The sequence below is a fragment of the Fusarium vanettenii genome (assembly GCF_000151355.1).
Source record: "Fusarium vanettenii 77-13-4 chromosome 9 genomic scaffold NECHAsca_6_chr9_2_0, whole genome shotgun sequence".
Classification (NCBI taxonomy): Eukaryota; Fungi; Ascomycota; class Sordariomycetes; order Hypocreales; family Nectriaceae; genus Fusarium; species Fusarium vanettenii.
The window spans coordinates 552,601-572,258 of record NW_003315877.1 but is presented as its reverse complement, the minus strand read 5'-3'; the positions used below and the strand labels follow the sequence as shown (position 1 = coordinate 572,258).

The window sequence follows — 19,658 nt, the reverse complement described above, 5'->3', positions numbered from 1 at the left end:
GATCGTCGATGAGAGATGCCATGCAATGCGACAATTACGTGAATGAACGGGGCCGAGCGACTGTCTCGGTGGGATTCATCATCAATCGTCCCAGGACCGTGGAGCACGTCGGCCGTCACCGGTCCGTGACTCCAGTCCAATGCATCTGCGATGCAGCCTCTTGTGATACCAAACTTCCAATCGGTGGGAATCTGCGGGGGCGGTTGTGCTGAGACAAGCAGCGTCAAAGAGCAAACTGTGAGGTTTCTTTTCTTTTTCTCCCACAGCGCGTATCTGTACCGTTGTGTTCCGGTTGCAACCAACGAGTGAAACAAGCAGACAAGTTGACAAGGCCGTCGAGTCTGGTCTCGATACTTGTTGAGACTTCTGCCATTCAACCAACAACTGTCTGTGATGGACATTGGCCGATATAGGAAGTCCTTGATCCTTGGATAGGAGGCCCCCGTGAGAGTAGACTTGAGCAAGGGACATATCCTCGGCCCAACAAGCAAGGGACTAGTATTCGTCCGTTGTTCCCGTAGATAGTCACCATATTCCTCCTTTTCCAAAGCCCGTGGAGAGTAGTATCAAAGTGTGGGGGGAACCAACGGTGACAAGGACCAGAAACCAGACGACATCCCGCTCAAGGGTCAGAGTGGTTGATCCTTGACTTCTTCCTTTCAACCCATGTCGATGTGCCCGTGCATTATCGAGCCATCCAGCCTGAGGCCCTCGCCCCTGACGCTAACACCTCCAAGCCCAGAGGACGTGCGCCGCGAGGCCTTTTGAAGTATTCATCAGCGATTCATGAGAAGCAAACAAAGGGCCGAAGCTGACGGTATTGCTGACGGGCGACGACGACACCAACCAACCAGTCTTGGCCGGATAAATGGCCTCATGATGATCTCGACGAAAATACCGGCCGAGGGCCCGTGAAGCAAAGACCCCTGCAGACCCCAAAGCCTTGACTACCGGGCTGCAAGGAGCCCCTGCTGGGATGACGGGATGGCGGTGGTTGTGGTTGTACAACATGTGCCCGAGCTGAGAGGCGAGAAACAACCACTGAAGAGATCCTTTAGGCAAAAGGCGATATTCCGCGATGGAATGGAAACGTCTCGGTAGTCACTCTCGATGATTTCCAAGCACCACCGTGTCTCACTGTCGATCAACGGGAGTTCGAGGAGATGATAACTCGTTCGGGACAGGAACGCATGAGGGAATACGTCAATGTCACCTTGAAATCTTAAAATTCCCCGAGGTTTTCGACATGTCTTGCCCCTTGCGAGACGTCGCCTGCAAACGTGAACCAGGAACGGCCGCCGAAGGATATGTTGGTGGTCAGTCATAGGTAGATTAGATGTGCGGGATCTTCGGCCAGAGACTATGATCGCCGAACCGAGGAGCTTGCCGTGTTAGTGTGGTGTAGTGCAAATGACCTGTACTGCGTGTGGTGGTGGGAGGCCCAGGATGAGGACGTGTTCGTATTGCCTGCCAACTGCAAGTTTATCTTGATCCCATATGTCCTGTGCCGAGTACGTACACCAAGCGCAGCTGAGCTTGGGTTATTCGTCAAGGTTGTTGATCGAGGAGTCGAATTCCCCAGGGTTATGTCCGAGGAGGTAGGCTGGTGATATCGTGTTTGCGCGCACCTGGGACCTGGTTTTTGGCGTCATCACAGGGATATGCATGGACGTCCGTGCTTACCCATGTCCTGCCTGTTCGACAGGTCTGCACCGGGAGCCTGGTGAGGGCTAAAGGTATCCGTAAAGGAGAGACAATACTCCGTATCAAGCGCGTAGATGTGAATCAAAGAGACATGGAGAAAGGTGCTGGTGCGGGCGTCATCCGGTTATCAGTAGAATCGCCATTGCTGATTCGCCTGGCAAGTAGATCTTGAAGTTGACGCGGGATGAGCCGGCGCCGCGTGACAAAGGGCATCTCTTTGGTGTGTGTGGTGCTCTCCGTCTTGCTAGTTGCGTGGCGCTGGGGAGGAATGCCATGTTTATCATATCCGGCCACACTGTTCCTGGGAGAGTAAGGACCGACATGGTGTTTCTCAAATTCTCGCAAAACCTATACCGCCTTTCCTGGGTATTACTTGATGGCGAGAGAAGGAAGCTTGGGACATGTATGAGCCAAAGATGTGTAGCGAGCTCATCGTGATCCACCACAGGAGGCTATGGCCTGGCTGAGTCGCAACGACGTCGTTTTGCGTGTGCGTAGACCCCAGCCCGGCTCCTTGATCCTGGGGCAGCCATGCTCCGTCCATGAGGAGCAGGGGCTTGCAAAGCCACGAGTAGAGAGGCACGGGCATAGCCATGGGCACGGGCACAAGCGCGATGATTCTCGCTGGAGGGTCTCGTCTCCATCATGTCGCCTTCGGAGGGTTTCGTTGGGGAGGGGACCTGCAGGGTTGTCAGGGTCGCTGGGTCCTGTCCTGTCCCGTCGAGTTCTCTCAGTCTGTCATAGGGAAGCGATGAAACCTGCCATGGATGGCGCGCACGAGCGGTCTGTCTGTGTGGTCTGGCGGCCCCCAAGATTGTGTTGGATCCAATAGCCCACAACCTGTCGACCCATGCACTCAAAAGTTGAGACGAAACAGCCGACACTAGGGCCAATTCTAGAAATGACAAACGAGAGGGAGCATCAATGGCGGTGACAGAGTTTCATGGCGGCGGCGGCTTCAGTGGCAAAAACGGTCCCTAGAAGAGAAAAAAAAAAGCTCACCAGGAAGAGTCGGTCGGCTCTTGTTTGGCGTGGGCTCGTTGAAAGGAGAGCCCTAGGTCTAATGCGCCTTTTGCAGGGCAATCTTGCTAGAACGGCGCTGTCTGAGTCGTGTTCCCTGCAGGAAAGTGCAATGGATGGATGGACTGTTGCGGCTAGGAAGGACTGACCTCTGCCTCTGCACGGGGATGCACCTACCTTGTGGTGTATATGCCATGGAGGGAAAGGTAACTGGTACCTGGACCAGTACCTGCCCCCGTCCCGTCCGTTGACCGGTGCGTTCCCACCCGTCCATCCATGGATGGATGATGGCAGCCCAGCAGACCTGGACGCAACACGGCACGATGCGCGCCCACTGCGGCAACATGCACATCCATCTCATCTGCAACTAAAAGCAGTGCGTACATACGTACTTAGGGGCGGCACGCACTGAAAGCTGCAGCTGGAGACCCTTTAATATGGATGGGATATTATGCTTCCTTTTTCCTCATTCCATCTACCGTACCCCGTACTGATGACCAGAGACATGATGTCTGTCTGTCCGAGTCAGCATCCTGGAACTGCATTGGTATAGCCTCTTGCGCAATGACCCGAAGAGGAAATCCGGCTTATAGCCAACTTCATCTTCAGCTCCGTCTCTAGGTTCCATTGCAAAAATTACCTACGGACCAACCGCGTGGCTTGACAAGCCTAGGATGTGTCTGAGGTTGATTGAGACTTGACTTGAGCTTGAGGCACAGACAGAGCTGATCTCAATGCAGCTACTAATTTCAGTGTTTGTTTGCTTCAGTATCGTCTTCACCTATTCTGCAGTCAGCGCTTTGTCCCCAGAAACCGTCCACCATCGGTGTACCTGAGCTAGGCTGAACCTTGTAGCCAGTACGCGGACGGTCTTTGTCCCTTCCATTTCTGTTCGAGATGTAATTTCGCCTTTTCCCAGCGGGGGCAGCTTGTACCTACCTTAGTACCTGCCTTAGCACTTGTCTCCCCTGTCCTGGCACGCCGCCTAGCACCCTCGCCTCCCCCTACCCCCCCTCAAGCCCTCAAGCAACGGTGGGCCCTGGCCGCCCCTAGTGAACCTCGTGCCAGCCCAGTTCTGTCCAATTAGGAAAGCGCCTCGCATCATGGGTCCCCCTCACCCCTTCGCCTCCCGCATCCGTCCCATCTCCAGCGGCCGGCCAAGGTCGGTTAAACAAAAGACCAGCAGCTGCAAGCCAACAACCCAAACCACTTTCATCGTCATCCATCCTTTACGCTCGCTCGCTCATTTTTTTTTTCAGGTGTGGTCTACGTATTTTTTTCGTTTCTTTTCTTGCTTTCCTTTTCCGACACAAGTCAAGACAAGACAAGCTTCGTCGGGGAAGTGGGACGTTGGATGGTACGGTACGGATACAGTGCCTTAGTTTAACTCGCCCCGACCTGATCGACTACCAGCCCGTGTCCGAACAGCTGCCGAATCTTCCATTTTCCGGCCGAGTCCCCTTGAGTTTGTTCTTCGTCGCCACCAACATCATCTTTCGAACCTTTACATACCACGGACAACGGTTCTTCTTCTTGGTTTTGTTAGGTTGGTGTTTTGGACATAGCCCGGCTCGTGCTGCGTCTTGGGAGTTGCTCGACATCTATCATTCGTCGTCGACCTCTAGCTCATGGTTGTGTACTCATGATGCGACTGTGATCAAGCCTCTTGACCTCTTGTCGCGCCTCTGCTCGGATTTCTCTACACTACACACCTACGTCGAGCATTCTCAAGTCGCCGCCCACGATGGAAAACTTGGAGGGGTTGCTCATGGTCCCTCCGGACAGGGGCCAGATCCTTGGTAGAGCTGTCTGGAAGGTTTGTCTCTATCATATGCGCACGTTTGTTCCGCGCCCCTAATCGCCATACCATTCTAGCCGCGATACGTTGTCATTGGAAGGCGCAACGCCGGAGCCGGCCATCCAGGCAGCCCAAGCTATTCGCAATTAGTATCCAACAGCCGCACTAATAGCCTTGGAAACAAGTCTCTCGCCAAACTACCTACCGAAGAATGCTGCATCTTCGTTTACAAGCACAAGGTATGTGACTCCGGAAATGGCTATGGAAATCCCAAGCCAAACCTCCGCTTTATTGCCTGGCGCTGTAGACTGACCCCATTGGAATTCAGGACGATACTGAACCAAGCCAACAATGGCCCATAAACTCTATTACCGACTGTCAGGTCCAGCAGATCGCCCACCGCAAACAGGGCCCTGTCCTTCCCACTCTCGTCATCTCCATCGCCGACAAGGAGAAAAAGCGACGGTCGAGCCGAGCTGCCGGCCTTATATCCTCCAGTAAAGAAGCCAACGCAACGACACTCTGGTTCCGGACCCCTACAGACGACCACCACTTGAGCTTACACGAGTGGGCTCGCTTCATTCTCGCCAGAAAGTCTCCCATGAGCCCCGAGAGCCCAATGTCACCCCAATTTTCGAACCCGTTTTCGTCGAGACCTCGCGATACATCCGACTACTTCTCGCGGCCAACGAGCGGAAACCAGTCTGGCCGTTCTGATACCCGTGCCCTTCAGCATAAGAGCTCCTCCAACACCCACTCGACGGCTACTCGAGATCGACCCCTTACCTTCAGCTCCGAGTCGCCTAGCTTGCGATCTAAACGTAGTGATGTGTCTTCCCCTTCGAGCAGCAACTATCCAATTCAGCAGATGAACTTCCCAATACCCGGACAGCACTACACTACGGTCCTCCCCACCGACCTGCCATCTCCTGTCACCACAACGGGAGAATATCAAGGAGAGTTTATTGAGGGTTGGACATCAGCGCAGGGGCGATCATCTACGATGAGCTCGCCTATTCGAGGACGCAGCAGCATTGGCTCGCAGACGCCTCATCCTTCAACTACCGCAACCGACTCGAGTTCCCCCCCTGGACCACGCGAGACCATCTTGGACAGGGCCTTTCAGATGCGATGCATCCCTGGCTCTGAACGAGAGGTGCCAGGCGAGGAGAAACTGAGTTCTTTGGCGCGGTTTGATGCGCTTATGCGGGAAGCTGACGAGAAGCGAAAACAGAGGGAAGAAGCCGAACGAGCCCAACAGATGGCGATGCGTAGTGCTTTCGAAGCGTCTGACAGCTCCAGCGAGGAGCAAGATAGTGATTCAGACGACTTGGATGAGGACGCATACGGCGGAGTACCGGAACGACGGGGACCGGCACTGATACCGCCTACGACGCAACGAGCCCTGCAGTTTATCACTGGCCGTCACGAAGCGGCGCCGCCTTCACCATCAGGTCGTCCCCCTGTGACCAGGACACAGATACCGCAATCGCCTCCGCTGCGGCCGCATACAGCGCATGCCAAGAGCCGTCCAACTCCGAGCCAGAGGACCAACAGCACTCCCCAGCTGACTCCTGGTATGGCCAATCTGGAGATATCAACAGCAACCCCCACCAAGGTATCCGATGATGGCGCGATACGGCCGAATGCAGACAAGCGTCTGTCCACTTCGAGCACCGCTACCAAAAGGTTGAGTTTCACCGAGTTCACCAAGAGGCTATCGAGCACCAGCAGCTTACTGCTCGTCCAGACGAACGCTAGTGGGGGGAGTTCCCGGGGAAGCAGCGAGATCGACATCCAGCCCTCGTCCCTACCCCGTGGGACGCTGAACCCGCGAGGGACAGGACCACCTCCTCGAGACCGAGACACAGATGATTATGGAGGGAGATGTCGATGGCGTAACAGTGTCGGCGTTATCGGGAAGGACGGCACCTTTATCTAGACTCACCGGAAAGAGAAGTCAAGGACAACACTAGTTTTCTGGCTCTCATGTCATCTGCTGCCGTGGCCATCACGAGACTTTGGCACAGAGGATGAGGGCTTATTGTTTACTTATCTATCGTGCCATGGCACGCAAGGGGGGGAGGCACGGATGTTATTTTGGGCGGCTTTGCATGCTTTGTACGATTTTGATACCAGATGATGGCATCGTCACGACTCTTACGATGATGGAGTGGGAGAGGGGGAGGGGGTCCGTTAGGCACACGGTCCCCAGGCGTTTCTTTGTCAACGGACGACTACTTTGTCTCTGCTAGCATCACTCGGTGTTTTTGGGTATTTCTTTTTTGGCGGTCATGATGTGGCATGTGACGATGATGCACGCGGATTCTCACATGAAGGGGCTTACCATCCCATATGCTTCAGTTATGTATGTATCGACGCATGTCTATGATGGTGGACGACGAGATGGCGAGAGACGTTGCATTTGAGACACAGAGGCACTGACTCATGCTGTATGATAATAGGCACATGAATGAATATTCAATGCCCTAACTAATCAATCCAATGCCACATTGAAGGGATCTAGACTTGATGAGAGTACATATTCTGAAGGCGACACAAACTTGGCATTTTAACTACCCAGGCTCTATGGCATCAATCAACGCCAGCAAATCTTGGTCGAGCTTCCCTCAACTTTTATTATCGTCTAGTAATTCCAGACGCTGTGTCCTTTTTTCATCTTTCGTAAAATCGACTGTATCCATAACCGCCCTGGATCCTGGTATTCCTCATAAAATCCTGCCTTGCGTCCTCTTCGCTGTTTTAATCCTGTCTTGCATTGTCTTTCATCTTACACCCCATCATGCCGTTCCGAGTCCCCTAATCTTTCCGTGACTTATCGGATGTACTGGGCAATGGCAGCCTGCTCCTCGGGGCCCAGTCGCTGGCCGATGAATCCTTCGACAGCACCACCATGTCGCTGGTTCGCGGCGATCATGTACTCATGCACCCACTTGGCGACGTCCTGAACCTCCGGGAAGTCGTCACGGACGTGGGCCCTGCAGGTGTTGAGCGCTGTGAACGACATGCCGAAGCCAATGTCATCCACGTCGGCCTCAGCGACAATCTCGTCACCCGTACCAGCAGCCACGGTGGGAGGGTTGGCGAGGAGCGTGAGGAGAATACGGCAGGTGTTGGCCCATCCCTTCATGAACTTCTGCGCGAATGCCTGAGAGTCGCACAGAGTCTTGGTCAGGGACACCACAGCAACCTTGCGGTCGACAGGGCGGGCGAGCTTCTGCGTCTCGGCCAGCACGAAAACCGGATAGACCTTGGTGAAGACGCCCTCCTCAACCGAGTCGGACTGCTTGATGAAGTAGTCAGTGCCGTAGCCCACCTCCAGACGGGCAGCGACGAGGTGGTAAAATCGCACGAAGCGCAGCTTGAAAGAGTCGGCTGGGTTTCCTTGAAGCTTGGTGTAAAGAAGGCGGAGAATGGTACCAAAGTACTGGTCCACAACAGAACTATGAGAAGTGTTAGCTTTCCTACTTCAGTCCTAGGCAGAAGGGTACTTACGGCTCAAAAGTCTTGACGATGGAGTCAAGGATATCAAAAGCAAGCAGCTCCGACTTCTTACCACTCAGAAGCTTCTGGAAAATACCCAGGACGGGCTCGAGCTGGTTCTCAGCAATGATGGCCTGAGAGGCACGAGGGATAACGGCAGACAGAAGACGAGTGCATGCGGGGACATTGCCTCGTGTCTCCCACAAGGTAGGGTTGAGCAGGGGGCCCAGAAGAGCCTTGTAGTTGTCTGAGATGGTCTCAGACGGGCTCGACTCGAGCAGCTGGGCCAGAACCTGGAAGACGTATTGCATGAATTCTGGATAGCCTGTTAGTGTATGAGTCTTGTTATTTAAATTATATTACTTACCGGTGACATCCTCAACCAGGATCTGGTGGAAAGGTCCCCACAGCTTCTCGTTGAAGAGAGCGGCATTGCTGGCCGCGCAGTATCGGACGAGAGCGCCGATAGCCTCGAAGTGGTAGTAGTAGAAGCGAGGGTTACTAGGGTTCTGCTTCATGACATTGGTGATGAGAATGAGGTGAGTAAGCACATTCTCCAGCAAGGGGACAGCGCCATCCTTGATGACAATCAGGATTCTCATCACGCATCGCATCAAGAACTCGTTCTCCTGCAGCTTGGCAGGGCTCGACTCCTTCTCAATGAGCTTGAACAGGTGGCCGAGCAGATCCTTGGCAAAGGGCTCAATATCGGCGCGAGGGAACATGGCGTTACCAGCGTCGTCGGCAAGGAACAGAACGCGCTCGACGGCAATGGCAGCGTAGGAGTAGACAACGTAGTTGTCCGAGTTCAGGTTCTGGATCAGGGGACCCAGAGCAACTGTCCACTGCTCCTTGGACAGCTGACTGCGGAAAGTGTACAGGTACTTGATGGCGTCCACCTTTGAGATGGGCTCAACTCCCTCAGAGTTGATGAGATCCTGGGCAATGTGCTGCTCAAAGAACTCGACCACGTTGACCAGAGGGTTGACGGTCTTGACACCCTGGGCGGCGGTGACGGCGCCCTTGGCAGCGACAGACAGGAAGAGGTAGATGGCAGTGTCCTTGGCCTTCCAATCAGACTTGCCCTGGGCAAGATAGTGGTTGATATACTTGGAAACCACCGTGGTGACGGGGGCCTCGAAGCGCTCCTGAAGCTTTCGCAGGAAGTCGGTAGCAGATCGTCGTCTCGAATCCGTGTCCGAACCCTCGAGATCCCGTCGAATAAACTCGATGGGCTCATCCTCAAAAAGCTCAATGTCAGACTCGCGCAGCGCCACGTTGGGCAGGATAACCTTTTCCACAATCTGAGTCAAGACATCCTCGTTGTTGAAGATTCCGGAATGCTCCTTGGTGGAGGCGACAGCGGTCAAGAAGTGCAGAGCCTTGCTGACAACGATGTCGTGCTTCGTCTCGGTGCCAGTCGACGACAGGAGGTTCCAGGCCTTCTCGATAAAGGGCTGGCAGTACTTGGAAAAGTCCTCATCAAACTTGACAGTGTAAAGCTCGAGGACCTCGCAGATGTCGGCCTTGACGGTGTCTGCTATGCTCGTCTCGGTTTCGTCGTCGGTCTCCAAGAGTGGGTTGGAGTATTCGAGGTACTTGTGCAGTAGCTCGGAAATGCTGGCGAGGTTCTCCTCGAAGATGGGGGGCAGATCATGGCAGGACATGTCATAAAGAATCTTGATCTGCAGGTCGAGGGTCTCAAACCAGCCTTGCAGAACATCCTTCTTGTCGCCGTTCTCGGAGATCTTCTTGTCAGTTGTCTGTAGGAGATGTCGATTAGCAAAGTTGCAGGCGAAACGTGAATCAAGCTCGACTTACCACTAGTAGCTGAACAAAGGCTTGGCCAAATGTGCTGATGACGTGGTTAATCTCCATGTAAAGCTCGTCGGTACGGAACAAAGGTCGCCATCGGACAAAGATGGAGTGTGCGACTTCGAGAACGCCAACGTTGACCTTGGGGTCTGTGGCAGAGAACCGGCTGACAAGTTCCTGAGTAGAGAATGCGTTAATGCCATGGCCGTGGTAAAGGAACTTCAGAGGAGATTACCTGAGTAAGGGTATCCCATCGCCTCCAGAAGTCAGAGTCTGCGATCACGCTAATAGCGTCACCAAGCTGGGCCTGGATGTTGGCAGGTGATGAGATCATGAGGCCGATCAGGCGCTCCTTGATGATCTGAACCTCATCTTGAGGCAGCTTGTAGTTGCCCTCCTCGTCCTATAAAAAAATTCGAGTTCAGCTCTCTGCGCATCGGCGGATGGGGTTTGTATCCAGACGCACTACATAATTTGTTCGAATGAAGTTCTTGAAGGCGAGGGCGGCAGCGAGTCGCGTCTTGGAGGGTATAGAGTCGGAGTTGACGATGTTGAGGAGGCTGAGAGAGTATTGGGGCTTGGTAGCCTCCTGCTTGAGAGCCGTCTCGGCTGTTGGTGATTGTTTGTTAGCATTCGAAATCGCGGGGCAACGACGAGGTGGGACGGGCAACGGGGAGGTTACCTTTGCGGTGCTGAGACGGATCGAGGGTTGCATCAAGCAGCTGGGCGATGTGACCAATGTCGGCCGCCATGATGAGAGATAGAATGGAGAAGGGGCTTATAAGGAGAAGGACAAGGAAGGGGAAGCGAAGAGGCGGTGGTGATGGTGGAGGAAGATGTTTGGTTTTGGCTTGGACTGGAGGTTGCAAGCTGCGTTGTTGGCAAGCAGGCAGAGACACGACTTGTATTTTTTTTCCAAGTGAGAGGCGGTATGCTGGGGCAACCAATGAGAAGCCTCAAAACAGCCAGCTTTTAATGAGCTCCGGACCTCAAATGCGCTAAACAGCTCGGGCTCGGGGCAGACTTCAGTAAGTGTTAGCGGGTCGGTTGCCCTGTAAGTAACCGGAGTTCAGGGTCCCGCCGGATGCTCAAGTGGGGCAGACCGTGAATGGGTTCCTCGACGACTGGAAGTTGAAGTTCTCGGTACAGGTATCAATTGGCTTCGCGTCTTGCTCGTATCCCTTAATAGTAGCCCTGTACGGATACACATTTTAATGAATGAAGGTCAAGACCTGAGTCTAAATTGACGGTTCAGATTTAAATGTAGACACCATGAGGCTCCAGGTATTCGAGTCTTGGCATTGATCCATGTCTACACAGATAAATAGGCGGTCAGGATTGTCGAAGTGGGCTGTTGGCAATAAATGTTGAGCGTAGGCTCGACCTGGAATTGAGTTTTGACAAGGAACTTGCCTGGTCAAGAGAGGTATGTAGAGCAAGGAACCTGGGGAAACCTTGAATCGTGATATATATCGTGCCTTTCTAGAGCTTTGACTTCTCGGGCAAGCAAAACATGTCCAATCTACTTGCAAGTTTCAGTTCCTGGTTGAAAGAGGTTACAGATATTGACAGATGTCCCAATAAACTCGGGCATAGACAACCTCTTTATTCAGCCAGCCATCATATTCACTGTCTCAGAATGACCTTGCTATGATGCAGACGACTCTCGGACATTACCTTGGCACACGGGAAATCGCTGCGTTTCGCTAAACTATTTCGAATAAGTACAGAGAACAGACTGTCGGGTCTCGGCTCTGGCAGGTCTATCAAACAAAACTCTGTCATTCCTTCAGTCGGCCACCTAGAACGAAAACAGCCCAGAGTACAACCCTACTGGATCTCTCGCAACCGATCAACCCAAGACTGCAGGTACGCTGTGGCTGAGATGCTCTGCTCCGGCATAAGGGTCCCTCATGTCCCGGGATTGGCGTGATTGGCTCTGGTACCTTACTTCCACAGTTTGGGGGCTACAGGTGAGATCCCTGAACTGTTCGCGTGCTCCCACCCCAAACGGCCACTGAGAAGCCACACAGCAGCCACTAGGCGGCGCGAGGCGCGGCAGACCGGCCCGCGATTGGCCCGTCGCACGGCCCTCTGGGGGCTGGACGAAGGAGGAAGTGACCTCCCACTCCACTCGCACGGGAAGCTGGCTGGCCCAGAGTCAAGGTACATCGGCAGAGGTACCCTCGTCTGATCGGCGAGCCCTGCAGCTACCTCTGCCCATTGTCAATTGCAGGTCGTGTCAGAGTCTGCCGCACCGCACCGCACTTCATCCCATCCTCCTTCCAGACCTCAGGTGCTCGCTCGTGCCCGGCGCAAACTCTCCTCCCATCTTGAACCTTTCATCAAACTCCAGCCTCTTTTGATTCCCTTCCCTTTGTCGTCTACCAGCCTCAAGGCGCCTCGAATCTCACTGTCGATGACCGATCGACTCGCACGCTAGTCCGCGAACCCCAGCTGCTTTCGCTGCCTCCTCCGGCCTTCCGCTTTCTTGTCCCGCCGACCTGCCCGCCCGCTCGCTTCCGCCCCGCCGTGGTGCCATACCGGGCCTCCGTCCACCTCCGCGCCATCGCTTTCGTCTCGTCGATTTCAACACCACACCTGCGCAAGGCTGCGACGTCATTCACCATCTCGTCTCTCCGCCCTTTAATGACCACGTCCTATTCTATAACTCTTCACAAGCTCTCACAGGCCCCGTGTAGGCCTAGGTAGCACATGTTTCGCCGGTGAGACTCGTCTGCACTGCCTGCCCATCTTGCTTGCACCTGCATACGACATCCGAGACGCCGTACCGTCCGTCGCACCCAGAACACAGGCTCTGGAGGCACCAGATCCAAGCTATCTTGACACTGGTGACCTTGTTGAGCTTATCAACCCGGCCGAAACTCTGCCCGCACCTGCCTCGCTCCATGTTCCTCGTCCATTGTCTTGATTCCTGATTTATACCGACCGATCTACCTTGCCGATGACGACGACCCTAGCACGTGGACGTCCGTTCTTCTACTAACATGCTGCGCCGTCTAGCCTCTCTTAGCCATCCAAACCCCGAGGAGACTTCACAAGAGCACATGTCACCGCAGCCAGGAGATGGTCCACCGTCACCAGATACGACCCGTCAGGGTGGCCTTGCCCACGTCCTGCGGGGCCTGACAAGCTCAAAGCTCTCCAAGTCGTCGCCATCAATAGCTTCGCCTTCATCCTCTACTGCGTTGCCGACCGCCGAGTTCGTTCATGCCCCTCTCGCGAACCTGCCTGTCCAACAACCTCGAGGCTTGTCTTCAAGTCACATGGAGTCCTTCGAGCTTCTCAAGAACGGCTCTCCAAACGAGCGCATCGCTGCTGCCAACTCTTTGAAATATGCCATCGCTGAGTATCCTCTGAATCCCGTTTTGGATATATGGGATGCCGCAAAGGATCTTATCGATCCCGCAAAGCCTACCGCGGCTCGGGCAGCTGGCTGGGAGCTCCTGACGGAGTGTGTCAAGCATGATGCCTCTTCAGATCTTGAGCGACAGGAGTACTTTACTACCTTGACGGCTCCTGCAAATGCCGAAGATTTCCATCTGCAGTTGGCAGCTCTTGTAGACCTGACCCGCCGAGGCCGCGTCTTGACCGGATTTGATTACCAGTTGGTCCCTTTGCTGACTAGTTGGCTTTGGGAATCCTACAATGTGGTCCGCGCGGCTCGGAGAAGGGCGTCTCGGACTCCCAAGGGCTCTTCCAGGAGCCGTGCGGCGGTTTCGGGCGAAGAAAAGAACCTCGCTCAGTTATTCAGCTTTCTTATCGATGTGATCAAGTTCAGCTTCAACAATGCCGACGAACCTGCTGTGGCTAGTTTGGTCGATCGCTTGATGGCAATCTGCATGAGCACCAGCGTGGAAGATGACCTTAAGTCGAGTATCGCCGTTGTCGATGCTATCGTGACTTTTGGATCCATTCCAGATGAGAAGCTCAAAGGTTGTATCCATGTGTTGAGCTCCATCTATTGCATCGTGGGAAGCCTGCAAAACCACTCGTGGCATACATTGTCCAATCTGCTAAAAAGTCACAATGGCCAGGCAACCGTCCGTATCCTCCTCGACATCTTGCGCAACAACCCTGGTGATGCAAAACAGGAGAAGGATCTCAACCGAGAGATACGTGGCGCGTTGGCCGTGCTACAGAAGCTCATGACCAAAACTCCTGAGCAAGGTTATCCGGCTGTTCCCTTTGCCTTGCTTGTTGACGGTCTGACAACCATTGTGAAGTCGGCTACATCCATCAAGACTTTGACTGCGATTCTACAGCTCATCAACGGTCTGTTCGACGATGGAGAGGGCCAGATGCATCGCCTTATTATTGACGAGGATTGGTCGGTGATCCTTGAGGCCGCGGCGGAATGTTCGAAACGAGTCACTCTCGAACCCCATGAGATAGACAGACTTCGCAACAACATCAGAGACGAGAAGCCTGATGAGGGTCTAATCAAGGAACTTATAGTTCTCATCAAGCGACTAGATGTTCTCATCAATCAGAAATCCGGTCACTTCGTTCCCAGACCAACGGTCGTCGCATTTCTCACTGAGGTTCATCAGTATCTCCCTGATGCAACTGCTTCCTCAGTTCTCGACTACTTTCAGCAATTCAGGTGCTGCTCTCCCTCGGATCTGCAGTGGGAGGACAATCTGGTTTTGGTCTTGAAGGGCTTCTTTGGAAACCGCGAACGATCCTCTCAAATTCGACTTCGGGCCCTCGAGACCATCATGGACGCGTATGAGGTTGTGGACTTGGTTGGCGACGACCCTGAACAGAGTTTTATTCCTCATCTTGCCAAGAGTGTCTTGCAAGATGTGGCCGAAGAGACGGACGTCCTGGTGCTCGAGGGTATCATGTCCCTGATGGTTTCAGTCGCAGCATCTTGTGACATGGAGCTGTTTGAATACATCATCGACGCGTTACGGGGCATCGTTATTGGTGATCGACTCAAGTCTCCGATTTTGTCCACGGCTTCTCCCAACCCCCTCGCCCAGGCTCCCTCAGACGATTCTGTGTCGCCAGAACAATCTCCCTCGAACGTTGTTGCAAAGGGATATGCCAAAATGTTTGTGCAGACGATGGACACGGACAGTGGAAAGAGCATAAGACTATACCATGCTCTAGTCAACATCGCCAAGTCGAGTCACTGCGACGCAGATGCGCGGCTGACAGTCATGAAGCTACTGTTCCGTCTGCGTGCCGACTGGGCGAATCGTATCTACATTACGAAAGTCCTCGAGACTAACTTTCTCGCTGCCTCTATATGCCGAACACCAGAGACTCTTGCAAAGAAGCAAGCTGAGGAAGCGGCTCAGTCGGTGCGGTTGCTCAGCCGTGATCACGGAGGAGGATCACGAGCTTCTCGTGGTATATCTTTCAGCCAAGGGCAAGCCCATGAAAGAGGCCTTCCCATTCGTTCCGCGAGCGTCGCCGCTGGAAGCGTCCCAAGGAGCAGCGCAGGTCGGTATCATCAAATCTGGAGCCTCCCAGACCCGGAGGCTCTGCCTGACGCTGTCACGGGTACCATAAGCCCGGTCTTGGTTTCTCACGCACCAAAATTGGACGAGGACGAATCAACAGAAAAGTCTGAGAAGGAGGATGGCGATACCGGGACTTCTGTCCTCAATATCGCCATCTGGCTCGAGGCCGTCCTTACTCTCCTACACGGGTGTGACTGGGAGGTCTACAGCTTCATTCTTGTTCACCTGCCTTCTCAATTGAGCAACCACGCCATCTTCTGCGACACTATCCCCCAAATCCAGGAGCTTCGAAGGCTCATTTGCGAGCAGATTCGGACAAACTCGTTTCAAGAGCCACCAAATGCGTCGGGCTTAAGACGTGCGGACGTGGCAATCTGTCTCTTCCACAGTCTGACCATGATTCTCAGTTACCACGATCATTTCCAGAAGGGAGACGAGGATGAGATTGTCAAGACGTTTGTCCATGGCATTGCTACCTGGGAGCGAAGTGCCAAATGCTGTATTCACGCCTTGTCTATATGCTGCCACGAGTTGCCCCTTTCGACGAGCAAATCACTTGTGCAGCTCCTTGCCAAGATGTCGACCATTATCACTCAACCACACGTCTCGATCCACATCCTCGAGTTTCTAGCCTGTCTTAGCCGTCTACACAACGTGTATGTCAACTTCAGGGAAGAGGAGTACAAGATTGTGTTCGGCATCTGTATTCGATATCTACAATCGGTAAGAGACAAGAAGGATTCCAATAGGAGCAGCCACACGAGCGAGCCATCGACGCCACTAAGTGCGTCTGACTCGGTGCATCCAAGTGCGACGGATGACCTGCCACAATATGTGTATGCCCTGGCATACCATGTTATCTTGTTCTGGTTCTTGGCCCTTAAGCTTCCTGATCGAGCAAACATGGTGGGATGGTTGGTTCGAAACATGTACAGCGACGCAGAGGAGGGACATGCCGACAACGAGCAAGCGCTCACCTCTATCGACTTTATGCAGAGGGTCACATACGCCGACATTGAAGAGTCCTCGCCAGACCCCCTTTTCACGGAGGCTCGGTTCGGTGAGATTGTCAAAAAGAACTGGCTGGTAGGGTATAGTATCGTCACGGTGATGCAGGCTACGACCACGGGCTGGGCACAAATCGTGAAGAGACAGCCATCAGGCACTTCTGTGTTTACGGTTCGAGAAGCTTTTGATCCACCACCTCCCCATCAGACGGAAAGCTATGTCGACATTAGCAGAGAGGGCCAGTCATCAACCAACACGATCTTGCCCAGCCACCTGCTCGTTCAGCTCATGTCATCGGTCCCTCAAGGCCACGATCTGGCGCGGCCCATCCCGCTACCTGATGATGATGTTGTTGATAGAGCTATTCGAGTCTTTGATCGAAGCTCTACTGTTGATGGTCACAAAGTTGGAGTCATCTATATCGGAGAAGGCCAGACGGACGAAGTCGAGATCCTTGCCAATGTGTCTGGAAGCAGCGACTACGTCGAGTTCCTGAACAACCTGGGAACGCTGACCAAGCTCAAGGGGGCTACTTTCAATACCCATGGTCTTGACCGCGAATTCGACTCCGATGGTCAGTACACGTTCTGCTGGCGTGATCGTGTCACCGAGATTGTGTTCCATGTTACAACGCAGATGCCTACCAACCTGGAACATGACCCCCGATGCACTCTCAAGAAGCGTCATATCGGCAACGACTTTGTCAACATCGTCTTCAACGATTCCGGGGCGCCCTTCAAGTTCGACACCTTCCCCGGCGACTTCAACTTTGTACACATTGTCATCACACCTGCGTCGCGAGCATCGTTTATTGCTGCCAGGGACACGTCTAAGCACAACCAACCTTTCTATCGTGTGCAAGTCATGAGCAAGCCGGGCTTCCCTGAGATCTCGCCCGCTTCTGAGACAAAGATGGTCTCTCTCAAGGCGCTGCCAGGTTTAATCCGTCTGCTTGCGCTCAACGCTTCTGTCTTCTCGCATGTCTGGGCAAACCGTGAGGGTGGAGAACATGTTAGCTCATGGCGGAGCCGTCTTCGTGCTATCAAGCGACTTCGCGAGAAGCACGCCACGTCAAAGTCAGGGCAGTTGACACCCTCAGCTTCGCAAAACTCGTCGCTGGGAAGTCCAACACCGCTGCACCAACAACAACTGCTGCAACAACAAGCCGAGGCCTCTTCACGGCCGGCTAGCACTGTTCGGGATAGCTTCACCAGTCTACGCCGTACCAGTGTCGCGACTTTCTTCACGAGCACAAGCGAACAGACCTCTCACCGGTCATCAATGCTGTCATCATCCACTACAACCAATGACACAGAGATCGGCACAGTCCATGGGCAGGACTCTATTGTTGACACGGTCGACTTCTCAAAGTGGGCTTAAGCGAGTAAACATTCACCAAGGATAGTTGAAGAATGAAAGAGGGGGGGAACAGGGATAACAAAACAAAAAAGGAGTGTCGTGTGTATGATGATGGAGTCTATTTGATCCTTGTTCAAGGTGCGGGAGGCGTCTATCTATATGAGGGAATCACGGATACAAAAAGTTCTTGTTTGGGTTTTGATCATGCCGTTCGTCTGTTTGTTTGTTTGTTTATTCATTATCATGCTCTCTCTGTCCAAAGTTTGGCTGCGTATAGTTGTTTCTCTACCCCTTTCTTCTCAACAGCTTTTTGGCTTTAAATACCCTTGATCTGCATCCTGGTCTGGACAAAAGATGGATGGATGGATGGATCATTTGACTTGGCTTCCTTTGTCTACGAGATCTCGTTTGTTGTGTCGGTGAGGCGGCTACATGATTGATTACACTGCAAAGACAAAAACAAATGGCACCTCAGAGGACCTCGCGGTCCGGCAATTTCCCCTCCTCGGATTTAACATGTCTCTCTCGTCCGTCCAGGTGTGCTCGCTCTTTTGCATGGATGTGTATCCGGCCTAATCAGCCGACGAAAAACCTGTCATTTCTTGACCTTTCTGTGTGACGCAGGCGGGAAACTGTCGTGTAACCTGCATCCAGCGCGCTTTGGATATTGGGTCTGATGGGTCCGTCTGACCGGCGCTCAATATCGGCGCTTCGTCCGTGTCCGCTTGTCGGACCGGGTACTCGGGGCTCAGGCTCAGTCACCGACCTCCTACCCTCTACTTCATCAAACCCCCTGCCGCCAATCCCGACTACTGAATCGTGGCAGCGGTCCGCTTACCCACACATGGTCCAGGGCTGATTTGTCCACGGAGGATAGCTGGGGACGGCATGGGATGGAGGGCCATTGATAACCCAGCCAGCCATCCATGGTTACACAGTTGCGGCGTCTGCGGAATCCACCGGATGAATGCCCAGCCAAGAAAAAACAGGATTGCTTGCTTGCGCCCAATCGAAAATATGGTCAGCCGGCACACAATCATGGTGACACAAGTGAAAAGGGAGGGCATCTCTTTGGGACATGGCTCTCAACAAGGAAAGTCGTAGAGCCGCGAATCAGAATACGGGTCGCGGTTGTCTCGTCTCGACTGGCAGGCAATCATGCAGAGACAAACGTGGGGGCTTGGAAGAGACATCGAGGTCGATCACACTTGGCGTCTATTGCCATCATAGACCTCTGAAGTTCGAGTGGCTAGTTCAAGAAGGGGGCTGAACGAGCTGCGAGCATAGAAGAGTTGGGGATACGGGCAGCCTACCGAAGAGCTGTTTGGTGTTTGAAGTTGATGAGTACGGCTATCGAAATAACGGCACGGCAGCACATCGAGCTACGGCGTGACCAGTCGGAGGCAAAAGCGACCCGAGTTGTGTGATGTGATGTGGTGCGGTATGGTACCTATGGTATGGTACAGTATGGTAGGTGGTATAAAGCCAACGGGCGGGCTGCCGAAATAAGACCTGGGATGACGGTTGCAAATGACGGGCTGTGGCCATCCATCATGGCATCCATGGCATGGCCAACTCGTGGATGCGAGTTTCGACCCAATCCTAGAGGGCCAATATGACCTGTCAGCCAGCCATGCAGCGTGCCGCAGCGGGCTAAATCTCTGGACCGTCTAGACCGATAGATCCGTCAATGAGTTTTCTAAATTCGGTAATCCTTCCACGACTGCGGTGCCGCAAGGTGAACGACGAGGGATTCCCCGCATGGCGGGGACAGTTGGACAACCCCAGGAGCAAATCAGCAGACTCAGCGAGTTTCCCTTCCTTGGCTTCGGCCCTTGAGTCAAGCCAGGCCTGGGACCAGGGTCGCTTCAATAACACGACGCGGTGGCGTGCTGTCAAGCCTGTGATGTCTGCTGTCTGCCCGTCCGTCTTGTCTTGCCTTGCTTGTCCCTTCT

The 19,658-nt window shown here is 53.7% G+C and overlaps 3 protein-coding genes across 3 annotated transcripts; 2 read left to right on the top strand and 1 right to left on the bottom strand.

The window, feature by feature from the left end:
- Positions 1-4,468: 4,468 nt before the first annotated feature.
- NECHADRAFT_49140 (uncharacterized protein) lies at positions 4,469-6,351 on the top strand (the record flags this gene model as incomplete). The annotated part of the gene is made up of 3 exons (XM_003050351.1): positions 4,469-4,540; positions 4,851-6,211; positions 6,273-6,351. 3 exons carry the CDS (start codon positions 4,469-4,471, stop codon positions 6,349-6,351), a joined length of 1,512 nt encoding a protein of 503 aa, XP_003050397.1.
- A 720-nt stretch (positions 6,352-7,071) lies between these two features.
- On the bottom strand, positions 7,072-10,599 carry NECHADRAFT_63493 (uncharacterized protein). The gene is made up of 7 exons (XM_003049977.1): positions 10,524-10,599; positions 10,308-10,450; positions 10,077-10,244; positions 9,848-10,018; positions 8,394-9,789; positions 8,039-8,342; positions 7,072-7,986 (listed from the first exon to the last, which is right to left on the bottom strand). Exons 1-7 carry the CDS (start codon positions 10,591-10,593, stop codon positions 7,359-7,361), a joined length of 2,880 nt encoding a protein of 959 aa, XP_003050023.1. The 5' UTR covers positions 10,594-10,599; the 3' UTR covers positions 7,072-7,358.
- A 2,250-nt stretch (positions 10,600-12,849) lies between these two features.
- On the top strand, positions 12,850-18,935 carry NECHADRAFT_63490 (uncharacterized protein; the record flags this gene model as incomplete). The annotated part of the gene is made up of 1 exon (XM_003050350.1): positions 12,850-18,935. One exon carries the CDS (start codon positions 12,850-12,852, stop codon positions 17,722-17,724), a length of 4,875 nt encoding a protein of 1,624 aa, XP_003050396.1. The 3' UTR covers positions 17,725-18,935.
- Positions 18,936-19,658: the final 723 nt, after the last annotated feature.